The sequence below is a fragment of the Pimephales promelas genome, chromosome 20, assembly GCF_988280905.1.
Source record: "Pimephales promelas chromosome 20, fPimPro1.hap1.1, whole genome shotgun sequence".
Taxonomy (NCBI): Eukaryota; Metazoa; Chordata; class Actinopteri; order Cypriniformes; family Leuciscidae; genus Pimephales; species Pimephales promelas.
Window position 1 is genome coordinate 18,898,392 of NC_142788.1, and position 18,755 is coordinate 18,917,146.

The 18,755-nt window shown below is 41.7% G+C and overlaps 1 protein-coding gene across 7 annotated transcripts in view; it reads left to right on the forward strand.

Annotated features, from left to right (window-relative positions):
• Positions 1 to 16,816, forward strand: part of rerea (arginine-glutamic acid dipeptide (RE) repeats a) — a 159,166-nt gene extending 142,350 nt beyond the window's left edge. For 5 of the 7 annotated variants that reach the window (XM_089124660.1, XM_089124659.1, XM_089124661.1 and 2 more), the window contains 11 exons: positions 7,090 to 7,252; positions 7,579 to 7,671; positions 8,654 to 8,853; positions 8,950 to 9,111; positions 9,207 to 9,320; positions 10,079 to 11,469; positions 12,413 to 12,635; positions 12,748 to 13,456; positions 14,115 to 14,285; positions 14,371 to 14,539; positions 14,633 to 16,816. In XM_089124660.1, the coding sequence (XP_088980786.1) occupies positions 7,090 to 7,252; positions 7,579 to 7,671; positions 8,654 to 8,853; positions 8,950 to 9,111; positions 9,207 to 9,320; positions 10,079 to 11,469; positions 12,413 to 12,635; positions 12,748 to 13,456; positions 14,115 to 14,285; positions 14,371 to 14,539; positions 14,633 to 14,666 (3,429 nt within the window). In that variant the 3' untranslated portion in view covers positions 14,667 to 16,816. The remainder of the gene's footprint in view (positions 1 to 7,089; positions 7,253 to 7,578; positions 7,672 to 8,653; positions 8,854 to 8,949; positions 9,112 to 9,206; positions 9,321 to 10,078; positions 11,470 to 12,412; positions 12,636 to 12,747; positions 13,457 to 14,114; positions 14,286 to 14,370; positions 14,540 to 14,632) is intronic. The other 2 variants (XM_039652986.2, XM_039652989.2) reach the window with 1 other exon arrangement.
• Positions 16,817 to 18,755: the final 1,939 nt, after the last annotated feature.

The following is an 18,755-nucleotide window of genomic DNA, read 5'->3' on the forward strand; positions in this document are numbered from 1 at the left end:
AATAGTTGGCTTATTTCTTTATTTTCTTTAATGACAGTATTCAGAAGATGCCAATTTTATTTAGTTTTTTATAAAGCTGTAATCTCTGACAGGACTTGAAAATGATAAAATTATTTTATTTTATATTGAATTAATATCAATTCCCATTCGAATGGAGACATTTGTTCCATTTATTTAATTATGCACATGCATACATAAACAAGCCAGCCTCTTAAAACCAGGACAAGAAGAAAGGATAATGGAAAAAGAAGACATGGAGGCACAACAGTCTTGCTGAAGAGCAGGGTTGAGGGGTTAGTTTAATGTACACTATGAACAGCGAGTGTTCTCTAAAAAGCCCCACTTTGCTTAAGATTGAAGTTGCTTTTGTGCTTAAAGCCAGCTCTGTGTAAGTGCCAGTCAATACCCTGCGGAAAGCTTGATTTATTTTCTCTACAGTCTTTCTCCCTCTCTCCCATTTCTTTTCCCAAATCTTTCTTTTTTGTGGCAAATTCTGAAACTTCATCCATCCAAGATGAAAACCTTTCCTGCTGCTCAAATACCAGGCTTTCTGCTGAAGAATCTTTCCTGTGAATTTCTTCCAGGTCAACTGGTCCAGGATTTGAAATGACCGTAGTGTTTTTCAATGCCCAGGGCCGTAGAGGGTGATACAGTGCAGCTTTTCTGCCTCTCCTCATTTTCCCCCCTCAGCACTTATGAGCTGGGTTTGTCATAAAGAGCCGGTGCCAAGGCTAAGCACCCACTGCTGTGCAAACACACCAGGCCTGACTAGCTCTTTGGAATGCTTTTATATGAAGTCAAATAAAAGAGGAAGTTGGGGAAGTGGGTGTGTCGTCTTACTGTCTCTGCTCTTTTCGCTGCCACCATTTCCTCCACTTGAAAGACAACGTCATGGAATTATTTGTGTTCTGGTGTAAGAAATGTTCCCAAACAAACCCGGCATGATGTGATCGCAGATCTGCCTGTGTGCTGTCCCAGAAAGATTTTTTGTGCTTTGTACTCTTCTGATAGACTGCAAATGATCTAATTCGAAATAAACTGTTGCAGATTGTTTTAGGATTATTTTTAATGCACTTTAAATGGCCAAAAGTGTTCCTTTATTTATTTATTCGTATTTGACAGTTTATTATATACTGACTTTTTGATTTGAATTTAAGAAATTATTAATATTTTTCTGTAGGGTTTTTTTTTTGGAAGATTTCCAGATGCTTCTCATTTTAAAGGGCACATTGGTCTGTCCCTGGTAAATCTGAAATTTTGGTATGATTGCAGCACTTTGAGACAACAGTCTGTGCGCTTTAACCTTTTGGAAATCTGCCCCTGGCTTTTTAATGCTAGGTGGACACTTGTTTAAGGAGGGTGCAGACTAACTGTTAACACTCCAAAGCTTGATTAAATTGCACCTGCAGGAAGAAAGAACATTAGGTTGCACAATGGAGACTCTGTAATGTGGGCCGAGATGTTTAAGGGTTATTTTCCATCATGTTGGAAAAACAGCCATATCGTAAAGCAGCCATGGTGTAATCCAGCTGCATTGCTGGCGTTGCAGAAGATCCAATTGTGTAAGGAGGCAGCCCTGGCCCTCGGGCCCTGTAATTTTGGCCAAGATTATAGAACTGTTCTCGCTACAACCTTGTAGCAGATGTTTGCCCTGGTGCGATCTGTATAAATGTCAAATTGAATTCATTGCAAAGATGTTAGCCCTGCAGCCAGTGCCCTAGAGAGGCGCTTGTGTGATTAGAGGTATTGAGGGTTGGGCACTAATTAAAATGGCTAAAACTGGCGGCCTGCTCGATCGCCAGCAGCTGTCCAGTCGTGATAAAATTGTCTGCTTGTTTTGGTAAATATTTGGAAATATTTTTGATCTTCGTGTACTTGGCCATTTTGTATGGTTTAGACTTCCTCCAGATAGGCTATACAATTAAATTATAATTATTTCTGTTTAGTGTGTATGAAAAGTGAGCATGCATAGCCGTGTGTGGTGTTTGTTGTCTGGCTTTCTGAACAAAGCTGTGGCTGTGCAACTTGATCTTTTGGATTAAAGAGATCGACCCCGATCAAAAAGTCTTGCTGTGGCGTACTTTTGCCTCCATTGGCTGAAAGCGCTTAAAGCAGGGAAACACAACTGCTGATTCCTCTGCTTGTGACTCGTTGACCTGCACGCGCACACGGCTTATTTCTTTTCCAACAGAAAGCGACAGCGCAGCAGGGATTCACTGTCCATTTAATATCCTTTTATACCCTGCTCTATCAGCCAAGGCCATTGTAGTGCACTTTTTTTTTCCTCTCAAATTTTGCCAGATTTAACCAAAAGGTTGGGCAATGGTGTTTGAATGGAGCCTGTTTTTGTAGTGTGCTACATTGCTTTGTTGACTTTGGAGCAAGGTTACAGTAATAGACATCTCCTCTCAATGTGATTTTTCAGGGCTCTTCTCAGACAGTATTTCAGCTGCATTTATTTTGACCCTCAATGTGGAGTGCCTGGTGTGCGAGTAAAAATTGGTGGCAAGGCATTAAAAAAAAAAAAAAGCCAAGCGATCAAATGAAGTCTTAGTGGTTACAGTAAATATACTCTGTAGTAACTTTTTTTAACAAAAAAAAATTTATGCGATAATGCGCGTATTTTGTCTCATACATTTAATGAAATACTTGTTTACAATTTATTTATGATTAAATATTGAATATATATATATATATATAGAGAGAGAGAGAGAGTGTGTGTGTGTGTGTGTGTGTTTTAATTTTGAAATTCAAATTTATATTAATTAGCTGCAGTGTACTAAATATATGTATATTTAATACATCTCTATGTGTATAATTTTTTTTAATAGCTTAATTTAAATTCTTTATTTGTGGTACAATTTTATTAATGAATTTTATTTTTGCTATAGGTTTTTTTAAATTACAAAAAAGTATATTGTACTGTATAAAATTGTTGAAGACAATATTGTAAGTATCCAGATTTTAAAGGCTATAAAGTGCAGTGCCATAAGTCAAATATCTTTTCGCTTTCTTTATTTGTGACGGTGGATTGAATTTGTCTTTACCTCTGCATGTCTCACCCTTCCGCATGTACTTGGGCACAGTCGGTTCCATGCGAGAACCAGAAAGCACACGGGCCAACTCAACTAATTAATGTTTACAGCTGCACATTCCCTGTCTGTACCTAGTGACCAAATGTTCTCGTATCCAATTTTTTGTATTGTTTAACCAAGCAAATGCTTTTGAGGTTTTTTTCAGGCGGGCTTGATTTGTCTGTTGCTATCTTCCATTTTCTCTCCCCTCTCGCTGCCCTCCCTTGCATTCTCTGCTGCTCTCCTTCCCCTGTATTTGTCAGCTACAGCCTTAACCGTTTGGCTCACTGTCAAAGCAGGGGCCTTTTGTGGCTTCGTCACAAATCTGCCAGGAAAAACAGAAACCATCTGTTCAAGTCCAGGCCTGAGTGCGGATGAGTGTATAAATACAGGAGTTTAGGCCTCACACCCGTCCTACACACAGACGCACACATGACCAAAAGGCCCAGCTATGGTTTATCCCGAATGGTCTGCTGCAATTAAAAAAAGTGTAATCTGTTGGAAATTACAGTCTGTGCTTGCATGCTCCCACATCGGTGGTTTTCTCGAGGTGAAATCAGAGTGGAAAAAGCATTTCTCTGTGCTGTGATAGGAGGTAAGCCCCTTCCTTGTCAGATAATCCACCCTCCAGAAAAATTTTGCAGATGGAAGCATTCTGAAATGTCTCCATAATTCCAAGCTTACGTTGTCAGTATCTCCCGCTCCCTGGTGCACACTCTTCTCTTCTTCTTAAAGATTCGGGGCTAATGGAGGAAATTCCACATACAGTAATAGCTATTCAGGAAAATGTTTATCTTTTAGTTTAAGGATTTTTGCTATTTGTACCTCAAATCATTTTTAAAATGTTACACACCCTTAAAGAGAGAGTTCACCCAAAAATCTAAATAGTTTTCATTTAATCACCATTGCATTTAAACAAATTAGTGTGATATTTTAAAGAATGTTTCAACCGTTTTTTTTTTTTGTTTGTTTTTTTTTGCAAAACAATGACGTTGACTTTAAATTTAAGAGTGGGGGAGGGAAATATATATTTTTTCACATATTTTGTTACACAGGTGTGGAACAGCATGATATTTTAATTTTTTATTTATGGTTGAGCCATGTCTTTTAAAAATATTATTAGTGGTGGTTTCTTTTTTTGCCTTGCCATAATATTTTGCACATTAGTGTATAAATAAAACAAAAAAAGCTTAAATTTTACATTTTGATGCTCACTACAGATAGCAGAGAGAAATCTCACTTTTGTCTCCAACAAACCTACCTTGACACAAGTCCTGGCTTTGGTATTCAAGCTGTCAGTCTTAGCACTTGACACTAACTCACTATGTGCATCCAGCTTCACAGACCTTCACTACAAACTGAAACTCACAGGAGACATTTCCTCCCCCAGATGTCATCTTTTATTTTGCTTCACAGTAGGACATCTCCCTATATAAAATACTAAATAGCTTCTTTGTCTGTCCTATGTTTTTTGTGCTGCACCTTAAAAAATATAGCTTTTTTTTCTTCTGTATGGCGAACAATCCAGCAACATTTTGTCAGAAATAATGGGCAGCGCTGAAACGAGTGAGGGATGAGAGACAAACCCAGCGCCTGTGACTTGGCACAGCCCCTCCATGCTTCAAATGAAATCATATTTCCTCTTCCATCGCCTCTCCTCCAGCTTGAAAGGGGATTTTTCTATAGCTCTCCATCGTACAGTTATCACCCAAGGAAATTTGTCATCATCACAGATGATCCTCTCAAAACATTTCATCACTCGTTTCATCCTCGTTCCCCTACTCCTCTACATATTGCTTCAGTAGATTGCATTAAACATCGCTGCGTTATCTTCGCCCGTGGTTGTCGGCTCTTTCTCAACCTTGACACCTGTCTTGATAGCCTATGGACTAAATTACTTTTGAATGACCACAGTGATTCCTTTCACAGTGTTATTACTCTGAACCAGAGCGCATTTTTTTTCGTCTGCCTTCCTCTAGGATGTTTAAGAGCTATAAAGAGCTCTGGCAAAATTGTTGAGGGCTAAAATGACCTTTTCTTTTTATCTTCTGTAGCATTAAGTTGAGGTTTCATGCTTCAAAGCTCACATCAAATAGAGGGAGGGAAAATAAAAAGTAAGGGGCAACCATGAGGAAGGGGAGGGGGATGCGGTGCTGAACAGTCATTAGGCTGTGAAGAAAGCCTGCCCGCTGTCCTGCTGAACAGTTTTGATCTGCACATTTCAATTAAATTTCACATCAGGAAGCCTGCCATCCTTTGGCCTGCACCTGCGCCCTGACCGACCCCGCCAAATGCCTTTTGCTCTCAGAAGCGGGCCCGGGCCTTTGGCCATTGCACGTTCCACTCATCATATCGGATAAATAACCCACGGGAGCTGGGCTTGGATACTTTAAGTTGAGCTTGTCAGCCTTGTGTTTCTCATTTGGCAAGCATTTATACCACCCTCAAGGAATTGATGTATTCCTCTTGCGTGTGTCCATCGGACCACTCAAAGATGGGCTACTCTTGATGAGTTTGATGCATGGGGAAACATTTGCTCAATGTGCTTTTTTTCAGTCCTTCAACTGTGGTTTGTGCATTTTTCATGTTCTATTCTTTAATGGCTTATTCCGATCACACCATTGTTTTGGTGTTTATGCTGTACTTTGATTACTTTTTTTTGAGGGGAACATGTTATATAAGAAGAGGATGCAAGTATGAGGCTTATCTTGTGTGTTTGCCCATGTCAGACATGGTAGCTTTGGTTGAGCTAGCCTCAGTTTTATAGCCTTTCCATCAGACTGCAGCTTTTTTGTGATTTATGTAAATGTAATTCATATGCTCAAGTGCAGGCATGCGAAGCAAATCTATATGGTTCAGTAAATTTCACTCAAGCAATAAAATAGCCTATGAATAGTCTAGGATTCAAAGTACATGTTTTTCCACTTGCTGCCAAGAATAGTTTGAAGTGTTTGCCGTAAAGCTGTTAATGTGTTGGGGAGAGCAGCATTTTAATGACCAATTTATGTCAAGAAGAACAGCCGAAGCAAAGAGGGAAAGCAATCAATACGCATTAAAGACACCCAAGCCCTATTCAGCCTGAGTTTAACAGACCCTGTCAGACCCCGTGTCTGTCCTCTTCACTCATTCCTGCAACATTAACACATTAAAGCATGATAAAAGCTCAGCTGTTGACATGCAAGCCACTCCAATGCAATGTCTTGAAATGAATATCCAGAATCAGCCAAATGATTCAATTGGGAAGAAACCGAAAGGTACAAGAGAGAAATGAGGAACTACCAGAGGAAAAATTCGTAATTGCTTTTCCACCAGACAACGGTTTTAGGGCATGTGTATTATTTTGAACGTGTCCGGAAAACTACAGTTAATTTGTGCAGGCTGCCTAAGCAAAAGCGTCTTCTGATCCATGATTGCATGTGTTAATGTTTCAGTAGGGTATTGATTTCCTGGCTGGCTTTTGTGCTCGGGATTTATATGCCTTACTCCCTGGCAAGCGCGCCCTCTGAATGTTTGATTAAAGTTCAATTGACTCTTCTAGTGCAGGGGCTTGGAGCCATTTTACTCCCTATTTGTAGCGCCAAAGCTCTCCCTGACATGTTCCTTTGTTTCCATTCAAACGCCTGCCACCCAGGCAGCCACCAATGTACTGATCCTAATATCCCAGCATTCAGAGAGCTTCACTGCCTAATCCTGGGACAGACACGGCCACATCACAAGGCGGTCTGCTGGCAAACCTGGCATGGATTCTTTGTCCAGGACTCTATACTATCTTCTCCCTTCCTTTCTTTGTACTATCAAAACTAAAATGGTTTTATCAACCAACTCCTGAAGTTTTTCATTGCAGCTGCCTGTGGCCTATTCTTTCACTTATCAAGCCATATTCACATCACATCCAACAGATCAACAATATTTTTGTGTAGTATTTGTAGTTTCTTTGTTCAATTTTATACAGTAAGACTGCCTAAATGGTTAACTGCTGGCTCATGAGATTGTTTTTGTGTTTGCCATCTCACAGGGGGAGCTGATCACCTTTTACTATTATTGGAAGAAAACCCCAGAGGCTGCCAGTTGCAGAGCCCACCGCAGGCACCGCAGACAACCCGTCTTCCGCCGAATCAAGACCCGCACCGCCTCCACTCCCGTCAACACTCCCTCCCGCCCACCTTCCAGCGAGTTCTGTAAGTGCAATCTACCTCTCTTCCTCCTAGAGACAGAGAACAGACTCTTGTCACAGCTAAACATGACATCCCTGATCTTCCAAGACTAATATGGCTTTTCAGAGCACAGATCCCCCTCTGTGATTCTTCAAAGTAAACAGCTGAAATCTCATATCCGATAAGAGACGGAACAGGGAGGTTTATCGCTCTAATTATGTGTACTATCCTTTTCTCCAGAAAAAAAGCCACTGATAATGTATTAAGTGTAACAGGCCTCTGTTTTGTCTTAAACATCATTTGACAACTACAGTCTCCTATCTTTATCATCCTATCTTTCTATTTTCCAGTGGACTTGAGTTCAGCCAGCGAAGATGACTTTGACAGTGAAGACAGCGAACAGGAACTGAAGGGCTACGCCTGCCGCCACTGTTTCTCTACCAGTGAGTGCAAAATTTATCAGCAAATTAAATATCATATCATATATAATATCATGCTGATATTTAGACCAACAGCATGACTGTGAGTGTGATGTAGTTTTTATGCAGCAGCTCAATAAGTTACTGTAACTTGCATTTTAGAAAGGATAATAAATGTTTTTATATTTATACATTTATTTATGTAGTTTTTATCAAATTAAGCATTATCACACACCTTGCTGATATTCAGACCAGCATAAAGACTGAGTGTGCTGCTGTTTTAATTTAACAGTTCAGTAAACAAGTAGTTATTCAATAATTTACATTTAGACACTTAAATATCTTTATTAGAATTATTGTATTTGTATTTATATGTGTATTTATTGTTTATTTATCTTTTGTCACAAAGTTTATTTAACGTTTGGCATTTTATTTTAAGTTCATGCCATGAATATTAAGTTTGATACTGGGAACGCTGCTTGTCCAATCAAATTAGAGGCCTGGCACTAATTGTTGTATAATTTTGCCCATATTCTTTCTGATTTGCCGAGTGACCAAACAGTGTGACAAACAAAAAACAATGATTTTTTTTTCCTCAGTCCTTCAATTTTTCCCAAGTTGAAGTGTTGGAGGTATTAACCTAATATAGTGATACCATGAGACAGGTGACTCTTCAGGGGACTATAATAATCCCCTCTGCAAGCCTGTAATTACTCTCAGTTTGAGAGTCCGCTGATGCTCGGCCCCGTACCTCATCTGGCAGATGGACATCAGAGCGTGTCATTTCTAATTTTATCCAATCTCACAGTTACTCATTTGTTTTTTGTCTCATTAAGTGCTCTGACCTGTTGATGCAGTTTGCATTCATATCGCATTGAAGTCTGATACGTAAACATCTTATTTGACCTTAGCATGTCTATGAAGTGTTTGGCTAGCCTTAGAGCATTTCCTGTTAGTGTAATGTTTAATAAGCAGAGCTCAGCTGAACTGAAATTTGTGTTTACAGCCTCCAAGGACTGGCACCACGGGGGTCGCGAGAACATCCTGCTGTGCACCGACTGCCGGATCCATTTTAAGAAGTACGGCGAACTACCCCCCATTGAGAAGCCTGTAGACCCACCACCGTTTATGTTCAAACCTGTCAAAGAGGAAGAAGATGGACTCAGTGGGAAGCATAGCATGAGGACTCGACGGAACCGCGGCTCAGTAAGACACCTAACTTGGCTACCATTTAGCGCCATTTTAACTACATATAATGTGTTTAAGCAGCATTTGTGACATCTTTTTTTTTTCTCTGTTCAGATGTCAACGCTACGAAGTGGCCGCAAGAAGCAAACCGCCAGCCCAGATGGCAGAGCCTCACCAACCAATGAGGATCTGCGTTCCAGCGGGCGTACCTCACCCAGTGCAGCCAGCACCTCCAGCACTGACAGCAAGACTGACTCGATGAAGAAACCCAGCAAGGTAAGACCCATGTGCACAGACTGTTCATTGAAATCACACTGAGCATCACAGGAATTTGTTTTCAGAGGAAACATGTTTTCATTTTGTCAAAACAGAAGACAAAGGAAGAGGTGCCATCGCCTATGAAGAGTGCCAAACGTCAGAGAGAAAAAGGAGCCTCTGACACAGAAGAGTCTGAGAGGGCAAGCGCCAAGAAGTCTAAAACGCAGGTGAGTGAATTCCTACTAAACAAGCATTTCAATACATCATTAGTAGTTTCCACATTTTTAGTCTGTAGAAAATTTAGTTTTAGAAATATCTTTATTTTAAAAAAATTTATAAAATATTTAATGTGTTTTTTATATTATTTATATATTTACATTTTTATAGTCTAGTCTAAAATGCAGGTAAGTGAAGTCCTAGTAAACAAGCAGGAAAAGTATTTTGTATACATCTCAAAAAGAATAGGAAATATAACTCAGAAATGGCTTAGATTTGCTTTCTTTTAACCTGTCCTTCATAACAATGTATAGTTCTGAAATCCATGCTGCTGCATTAAAGATGGCAGTTTGATGATTACTGCTAAAGATATGTGATAATGTGGTTATATTATTGTTAGCATGGAAATGTGTGATGTGTTTAGGAGAAAAATGATCAACTAGAGGTTTACTTGGAAGAAAAGCTCTCCAAATAATCCAAAAGACATTAATAAACTAAAGTTCACTGAAGGGTTCGTGGCAGCTCTATTTGACTCCGTCCAACAAAGACGCTAGATTTACAGTTGTATTTTTTGCTGTTACCCATGGTTACAATGTGATTGCATGTTAGAGTGATTTCATATCCTTTAAATGTCATTAGTTCACATTATATCACAATGACTGTGAAATGCAAAGGTTGTTTGTTCTTGATCGTGACTGCACCCATTATTCGGTCATCAGCAAATGTCGGTATGGCCAAGTTTATTGACCCTTCCTTCCTTCTTCTGCAGGAACTCCGGCCGGACTCGCCCTCGGAATGTGAGGGAGAGGGCGAGGGTGAGGGCGAGAGCTCGGACGGTCGCAGCGTGAATGATGAGGGCAGCAGTGATCCCAAGGATATTGACCAGGACAACCGCAGCTCCTCACCCAGCATCCCCAGCCCACGTGACAACGAGAGCGACTCGGACTCCTCAGCGCAGCAACAGATCCTCCAGGGTCAGCACCCTCCAGTCATCCAGTGCCAGACGGGGGCTTTACCCCCGGCCCCTCCTTCCACAGCTGCAGCCTCCACACCACCCTCCACAGGCACACCTTCGCTGTCATCCCAGTCATCCCCCTCCATCCCCCCTACCTCCATGCCTCCTCAGCAGACACCTCCAGCAGGTCCGCTGTCTCTCATCCAGTCAGGGGTGCAGAGGCTGCCCTCACCCCATTCTCCACTGCAGGGCATAACCCAGCCTCCTCCACCTACTCAGACCGGCCCTCAGTCCCTGCAGCCTCCACTACATTGCCCCATGCCGCCCATGGGCCACCCTCTGCAGGCGGGGCCGTCACACATGCCTCACCCTCATGCTATACCTGCTCAGTCCTTCCCAATCGGTCAGTCTCAGGTCCTCCCTTCACCACTCCCAGGTCAATCCCAAGCTCCCTCCCTGTCTCAACAACAGCGACCTCACACCCCTCCATCCCAGTCGCAATCCTCCTCACAGAGCGGCAGCCAGCCTCCCAGAGAGCAGCCTTTGCCATCAGCACCATTGCCTATGCCCCACATCAAACCTCCGCCTACCACCCCTATCCCACAAATGCCAAACCCTCAGTCACACAAGCATCCCAGCCACCCCCCATTCCCACAGATGCCTTCCAACCTGCCCCCACCACCTGCCTTGAAGCCCCTCAGCTCTCTATCCACGCACCACCCTCCCTCTGCCCATCCGCCTCCCCTTCAGCTCATGCCTCAAAACCAGCAGCTACAGCCTCCACCAGTGCAACCTCCAGTGCTCACCCAGTCCCAAAACCTTCCGGCAACAGGAAGTCAAGCGCCCCCGCCGGCTCCTCCGCTCCCTTCCTCTTCCTCTGCCTCACACTCGGCGCCTTCCCAGCCACCCTTCCCTCCTCATTCCTTCATGCCCGGCAGCTCGCCCGTCCTGTCACCCTCCGCCGTCTCCTCCTCTGTGGCGAGCTCAATGACTATGCTGCAGCAGCCACCCTCCTCCATATCCATGCCCCTGCCTGCATCGGTCAGTGCGCCCTGCCCAGGACCCTCCACTGTGCCACCTGTACAGATCAAGGAAGAGCCACTGGATGAAGCTGAGGAGCCAGAGAGTCCTCCACCACCACAGAGGAGCCCTTCACCTCCACCCACCATTGTCAACACTCCCAGTCATGCCAGCCAGTCTGCACGGTACATCATTTATTTTTTCATGATCGATAGAATTATCTTTAAGTGCTAAAGTGCAGAATTAATATTATATATATATATATATATATATATATATATATACTGATTTTATATATATATATATACTGACAATTTAGTAATTGTCAAAAAAAAAAATATATATATATATATATATTACAATTTCTAAATCAGTAATAACTACAATAAAACATGAATTCATATTTATATTATATATTTTAAAATGATCAAACATACTAAAAGAATATTACAAAAACGCTAACGTTTACTACATTTTTATTTTATTAAATTTGTTTGAATGGTTTGAATAGTATTTTTATAGTAGTAGATAATACAATTTTATTTATGAAATGGTATATTAATTGATATTTATGTTATAAACAAATGATAACAAATTATTTATTGCATTTATTCAAATGTAATCAAATATAATTTCATTAAGTTTTAAAAGTTATGTGAAATAGTACTATCAATGTAGCAGTCTAAACAAACCTGCCTTAGCTTCAGCTCCTCTGCAGTCATCAAGCGTGGACAGGGCACAGATTAATGACTGCATCATAGCGGTGAAAGCCTCCATCAGAACATGAGCATGTCTTTGTAGAGTTGCTGTGGCCATGTTTCACACTCCCTTGCAGTGAATAGCAATAAGCTCACTAATGCACAGAGAGCAGCTCATTATGCCACTAGACATTAAAAAGATTGAGAAGCTCTAGTATAGTATAAATGAGAGGACATCCCACAGGTTATTTGAGACAAAGTAATTCTATTTGTTTTAAACTGGCTGCTAAATCAGCCTGTGGAAATATTTCTGCTCTTCCACAGCTTATATCTGTCATTAAAGAAGAAAGGTTTCATGCAGCAAAATGACACTGACAGTGGTAACTTTAAAGATTATTCTGATTATTTTGTCTATCCATCATGTTTATAGGTTCTACAAACATCTGGACAGAGGTTACAACACATGTGCCAGAACAGACTTCTACTTCACACCACTGGCCTCGTCGAAACTGGCAAAAAAGCGTGAGGAGGTGCTGGAGAAAGCCAAGAGGGAAGCAGAGCAGAAAGCACGAGAAGAAAAAGAAAAGGAGAGAGAACGAGAAAAAGAAAGAGAACGAGAACGGGAGAGAGAGAAAGAGGCTGAGAGAGCTGCTGTAAGTTTTGGTCTAAAGTGTGTGCATTAAATGCTATTTTTATCTGGTAATTTCTCCAAAACGGTTTTCATTATCGATTTCTTGCTCCTAAACATCTGCTCTGTCTTTACAGAAAGCTTCCAGTTCTTCTCATGAGGGTCGCATGGGTGAACCCCAGATGCCGGGATCAGCTCATATGCGGACCTCTTTTGATCCACCACCCACCACCATCGCCACTGTGCCCCCTTACATCGGCCCTGACACACCCGCCCTGCGCACCCTCAGCGAATACGCTCGGCCCCACGTCATGTCCCCCACCAACCGCAACCATCCTTTCTTCGTCTCACTCAACCCCGCAGACCCACTCCTGGCCTACCACATGCCCGGCCTGTACAACGCAGACCCCGCCATGCGGGAGCGTGAGCTGCGGGAGCGAGAGATGCGGGAGAGGGAGATCCGAGAGAGGGAGATGAGAATGGAGAGGATGAAGCCGGGCTTCGAGGTCAAACCTCCAGAATTGGACAGCCTGCATCCTTCCGCTAACCCCATGGAGCACTTTGCACGGCACGGGCCTATTGGTCTCCAACACATGGCTGGCCATCATCCATTCGCCTCCTTCCACCCGGGCCTGAATCCACTGGAGCGGGAACGGCTGGCGCTGACCGGGCCTCAGCTACGGCCTGAGATGACCTACCCTGAGCGACTGGCCGTTGAGAGGATGGCTTCTGTTGCTAACGACCCCATCGCACGGCTGCAGATGTTCAACGTGACGCCACACCACCATCAGCACTCGCACATCCATTCACACCTGCACCTGCACCAACAGGACCCTCTGCACCAAGGTGAGAGACCTTTCACTCTACTTGTGTGTTGAATGGTTGTAGTTGGCCCACATGGAATCTGTGTGCCCAGATCTCATTCACAGACTTCTATACATCCATTGTGTGTGTTTATATGAAGTATGATGTAGTTTGGCTGCCAATTAGAGTGCAGTACTCTCAGCTTCAAGAATATAATGGTTTGAATCCATTTAACAGAATTTCGAATGTTCTAGTTCAGAAAATGTGAAAAATGTCTGCAGATTCCATCTGGGCCATCTTTAGAATTGTAGAAATGGCATGGCTTGATTCTATGAAATGATGCTATCGCTGATGTTTAAATTCTGGCCGATAGCAATAAGCCCATAATTATTTTTGTGTTATGACCGATAACTTATAAAGGGCTGATTTAATATAATATTTTATCTAAATAAATGGAAAGTGCATGTGCAAATAAATATGTAACATTAGCTCATGCTTATGCTTTTTAAAAACATCTCCAATATCGGCCAATTTGATACTGAAATTTATCATGCATCCCTGCTATTAAATATTGTTATTTTATGCTTGTCATTTATGCATGATGTTCATTTTGAATATAAGTGCTGTTAGTATTAAATATGTGTGTTTCTGTATTATATTGACTGTGTACCATTACAAAAAGCTTCTGACACGGGCGAAGGTGGTGGTGAATGTCTTGTGTGTCCCCCAGGTTCTGGGGCACATCCGCTTGTAGACCCACTGGCCGGCGGACCGCACCTCACCCGATTCCCCTACCCACCTGGAGCCATCCCCAACCCCCTGCTCGGACAGCCCCCGCATGAACACGAGATGCTCCGGCACCCTATGTTCGGTAAGACGCATAAACAAGCAGCATTTGAATCTTTCCAGCTCTTTGTCCAAGCATTAACTCACGAATCTTGCTGTGTGATCCCTAGGCGCTCCATACCCCAGGGATCTCCCACCACCCATGTCAGCGGCACATCAGCTCCAGGCCATGCATGCACAGTCTGCAGAGCTACAGAGATTGGCCATGGAGCAGCAGTGGCTACACAGTCATCACCACATGCACGGAGGGCCTCTGCCAGGACAGGAGGACTATTACAGGTCAGTCCCCCAATCACACCTTTTTCTAGAACGCATGTGTGCTTCAAACATCCGTGATAAAACCACACTATGTTTCTTCTCGCTATGTTTCAGCCGGTTGAAGAAGGAAAGCGACAAACAGCTGTGATCAGCCGAGGGCTCCCAGTGTATCAGCAGGACACAGGAGGTCACAGCGGAACAGTTACACACGGGAACTCGCGTGTTCTAGGAACGTTTTCAGTTCGCCGAAGCGATGAGGATCGTCTGAGGAAACTTCTTTCTGTTGTCAGCTTTCTTCACTATCCTGGACTTTTTTAAGACATTGACTTTTTCGGGGGGTTATATATCGTTCAAGTAGTGACAGCGTCCTCAAGACTGATTGTGACTTTCCTGCATGAACATACTCTGAGAAGCTTCCCTGACGTCTTTTGTAGGTGCTAGAGAACCAGATACTTTGTCACTGTGCTAATTGGGGGGAAAACAGAGGAACAGAACAGTCGGGCCATTATATCTGAAAAGTGCTATCTTAAATTCAATGTTTATTTTAATACATTGTAGGAGGTTTTCATAATGCTAAGAAAAGCTGCAGCATGGCATTTTTTGAGTCTGTAAATAGTATATAAATATATATATATATATACATATATAATTATTACTATTATCATAATAATTATTATTAGGTGTGGATTCCTAACAGATGCGTTAGACCTCCGATATAATAATTTTCTGAAGTGCCATCCCTTGTTTCAGAGGGGAAGGAGATGGCATCGTCAGAGCAGGTAACCATGTCAGATGGTTCGGTCCATGTAAACGGGGTCTACTGGGTAGAATGGTACCGGATTTTAATCCAAACACCTCTAGAGGTCAAAGCTCAGATGACGCCTTTTTATTTTTGTTCGTTTGTTTGATTTGTTTCATATATGACAGTGTATGACAAACACTCATGACATCATGACCATTTTTTTAATTTCATTGCTGAACTCAGACCGAGTTAGACGTTGAAAACACTTGAAGGAGGAGGTGCGACGCCTCGTGAGTATTGGGGCAAGTAGCCCATTTGGAAAGAAGAATATTGCACTGATTAACCTCAGTTTTGTTTTTTTGTTTTTTTATTACAATAATTGGCTTTCCTGTGACTTAAGTGTGAGCGAGTGCATTTCGAAAGCCGTTTCGCTCTGTTCTCTGTGTACCAAAGTTGAGCGACATTCAGTTTTGCAACTGGGTTCATATCTCGGCAAGTTCCTCAGTGCTTAGAGATTGCTAAACCTTTTTTTAAGTAACAATATGACATCTTGATGCACATTTTTTTACTTTTAGATTTTACACATTGTCAAAGGGTGCTGGAAAAGATAGCAATGCCCCCCCCAATCCCGGTTTCTCTCCTAAAGTCCTCTTACGAGCTACTCGCACAGTCAGTTTCCCGGCCTACTGTACAAATTCATGAAACCATTCTCACTGTGAAGCCAGGGGGAAGATGTATGTGGCGGAGGCGACATCGAGCTTGGATTGTGTACCTGTGGGTGCATGTGTTCACAGTAGTGGAGATGATGACTGTGCTTGAGCTTCTCTGCATTCCTGACACTGCATTACCTATGATGCATGATGCCTCTTTAGTTGCTCTCTATCATGATCAGGCTGTTTGATAGCAATCATTGACTGTTACATGCAGAACTTTTGTCCGTTTTGTTCGTCTTTTCCAGATCCGTCAGAATTAACGTTCGTTATTTAAAATGACAAATGCTAAAAAATGAGTTTTTACCTCTGGTGAGATTTGTGTATGGGCCTTTTTTGAGCTAAAAGTTCAAAGTACAGTAAAAGCTCATAGTACTGTTTTTAATTCTCCCCTTTTGTTTTTTTAAAAAAAGCCATTGAAGCATAGAAGCCCGTTTTTAGCAGTATACTATACACCCAAAGCTGAACACTTTCTGTAATTGGACTGTCATGTATCTTTTATTCTGTCTCAGATGTATACAGCATTTTACTTTTGTTTTAAGCATTTTCTCCTTTTGTCCCTCTTTTGTGTCTTAAACCTTTGATGTTGAGTGTTGTCAATGGTTTAGCTTCTTGTTTCAAAGCGGCAATAGCAGAATGTACATTCTGACTGCTAAGATTTATATATACTGGTATCTTGAAGCTTATTGTATATATTAGTAGTCGCAATGGGATGACACAGTGTAAACAAAAAGTAGAGATAATTAAGGCAGATTGTGAGTCCTGTGTTCTCCCCATTTGAGTATTTTGTAATTTTTTTGACAAATTTGTGGAATTAAAATAAAACTAAGTTACACCACATGGAAACCTGACTTGTAGCTAATATCACTTTTTGTTATATGACATGGCAAAAGTAAATGTTCATGTAGAAAAATTCTGGGTTAAAGTCTTTGTCTTTTCCAGGTTAATACTGATGACTTTGTATTGAAAATGGGTTTATTGACTGATTTATATGCTCAAAGTAAGTGTGTTGTCAACCATATCAAAGCAAGCCGTTCTAAAGTAAAACTGTTGTCCATCATTTTACCAGCACAATCATTCTGGGAAATGAGCTCACAAAGTCAATTCTGAGAATAGGTCCCCAAGCAGCAATAAATGACAGACCAAGAAAGGTTTCTAATCCAAGAATTCTGCCTGTTCAGTCACAAAGCACTAAAAACAATTGAACATTTGCAATACAAACTAAAACCGAGACGAAATCAGAACATTACTTTGTGTGCTCATTCTTGTCTTTTTTTTTTCTCTCCTCAATCCATAAACAGCTGAAATTATATACAATCGACTACATTTAAATTTTCACTAATCAAAAAGATATTTCTCCACATGCAGATACAAACTTTCCAGGTGTTGATTTCACAAGATGTATATGGTAAGTAAAGTTAAGGTTGAGCGCTTATGTGGATATAATCTCATACAGTTATAGGGTAATTTAGATGGTTGTTTTTGCTTGCATTTACTGTCCTCTGAAAACAATTCAAAGTGAACATATCAAGACTGTGTCCAAAGTGTCAATATTTTGTGTTATCTAGCACTGCCTCAATCATCCTAGGCATGGATTTCACCACAGCTGCACAGGTTGTTGCTTCCACTTCTCCATAATGACATCACGGAGCTGCTGGATGTTCGACACATGGTGCTTCTCCTTCCGCTTGAGGATCACCACAGGTGCTCAATAGGGTTCAGGTCTGGAGAAACACTTGGTCACTCCATCACCTTCAGCTTCCCCAACAAGGTAGTTGTCATCTTGGTGGTGTGTTGGGGGTCGTTATCATGCCGTTCGGCAGAGTTTCTGAAGGGTGTGCATCATGTTCTGCTTCAGAATGTCTGTGGACATGCTGGAATCCATGTTTTCCTCAATGAAGCTCAACCCCCCATACCAGCAGGACTCATGCAGCCCCAGACCATGATGCTATCACCATGCTTGACCGAGGTAAGATGGTTTTCTTGCTCCTCACCAGGGCATCGCCACACATGCTGGACACCATCTGAGCCAAACACGTTTATCTTAGTCTCATCAGACCACAGGACATTGTTCCAGTAAATTATGCTCTTGGTTGCAATTTTTATTTGACAATAGTCTTTTTTTCCCCTGAACATACCGGACCGAACCGTTAGTCACACCCTATATATATTAATGAAATTTGGATTTGTATGTATTCTTATTTGAAAATATGAATTTATATTTTTAAATATACTCATACATATATATATATATATATATATATACACATATATATATATATACACACACACACACAGTCATATTATAGAAAGGGAAATGCAACATGAATATATTTTGTGCCTGCCTTTCACAATGCTTTTGCATATTACATGTCACTTGCAATTTGTATTCACACAGTGCAGTGAATAAACGCATCCTCACAGTGAATGTAAAGGTCTTGCAGCACAATTTTAAAATCTGTCAGTGCGTTTGCAATTTGTTCCTGTTTCTGTCTGGATTGCTTGAGGGGATGAGCGTTTCAGTGTGAAGAGAGAACTTTGAAGCGCTTCCTCTTCAAAGAGGCCATCTTGAAGGATACAGAAACACACAGCAATGATTTCTGTCCTTTTATTTGAAGTTATAGTGTGCGGTCGTTCAGTGAGTATTATTAGGCAGCTGTTGTTGTCGTACGTCCCTGTGGTGTTCGTTTCCGTGTGTGGACGAAAGTGCTGCTCCCCCCCGCTTAATGATATCCCACTCTCACATTCCTGTCATAGCAGATCTCAATTCCCTCATGCGCTCTGC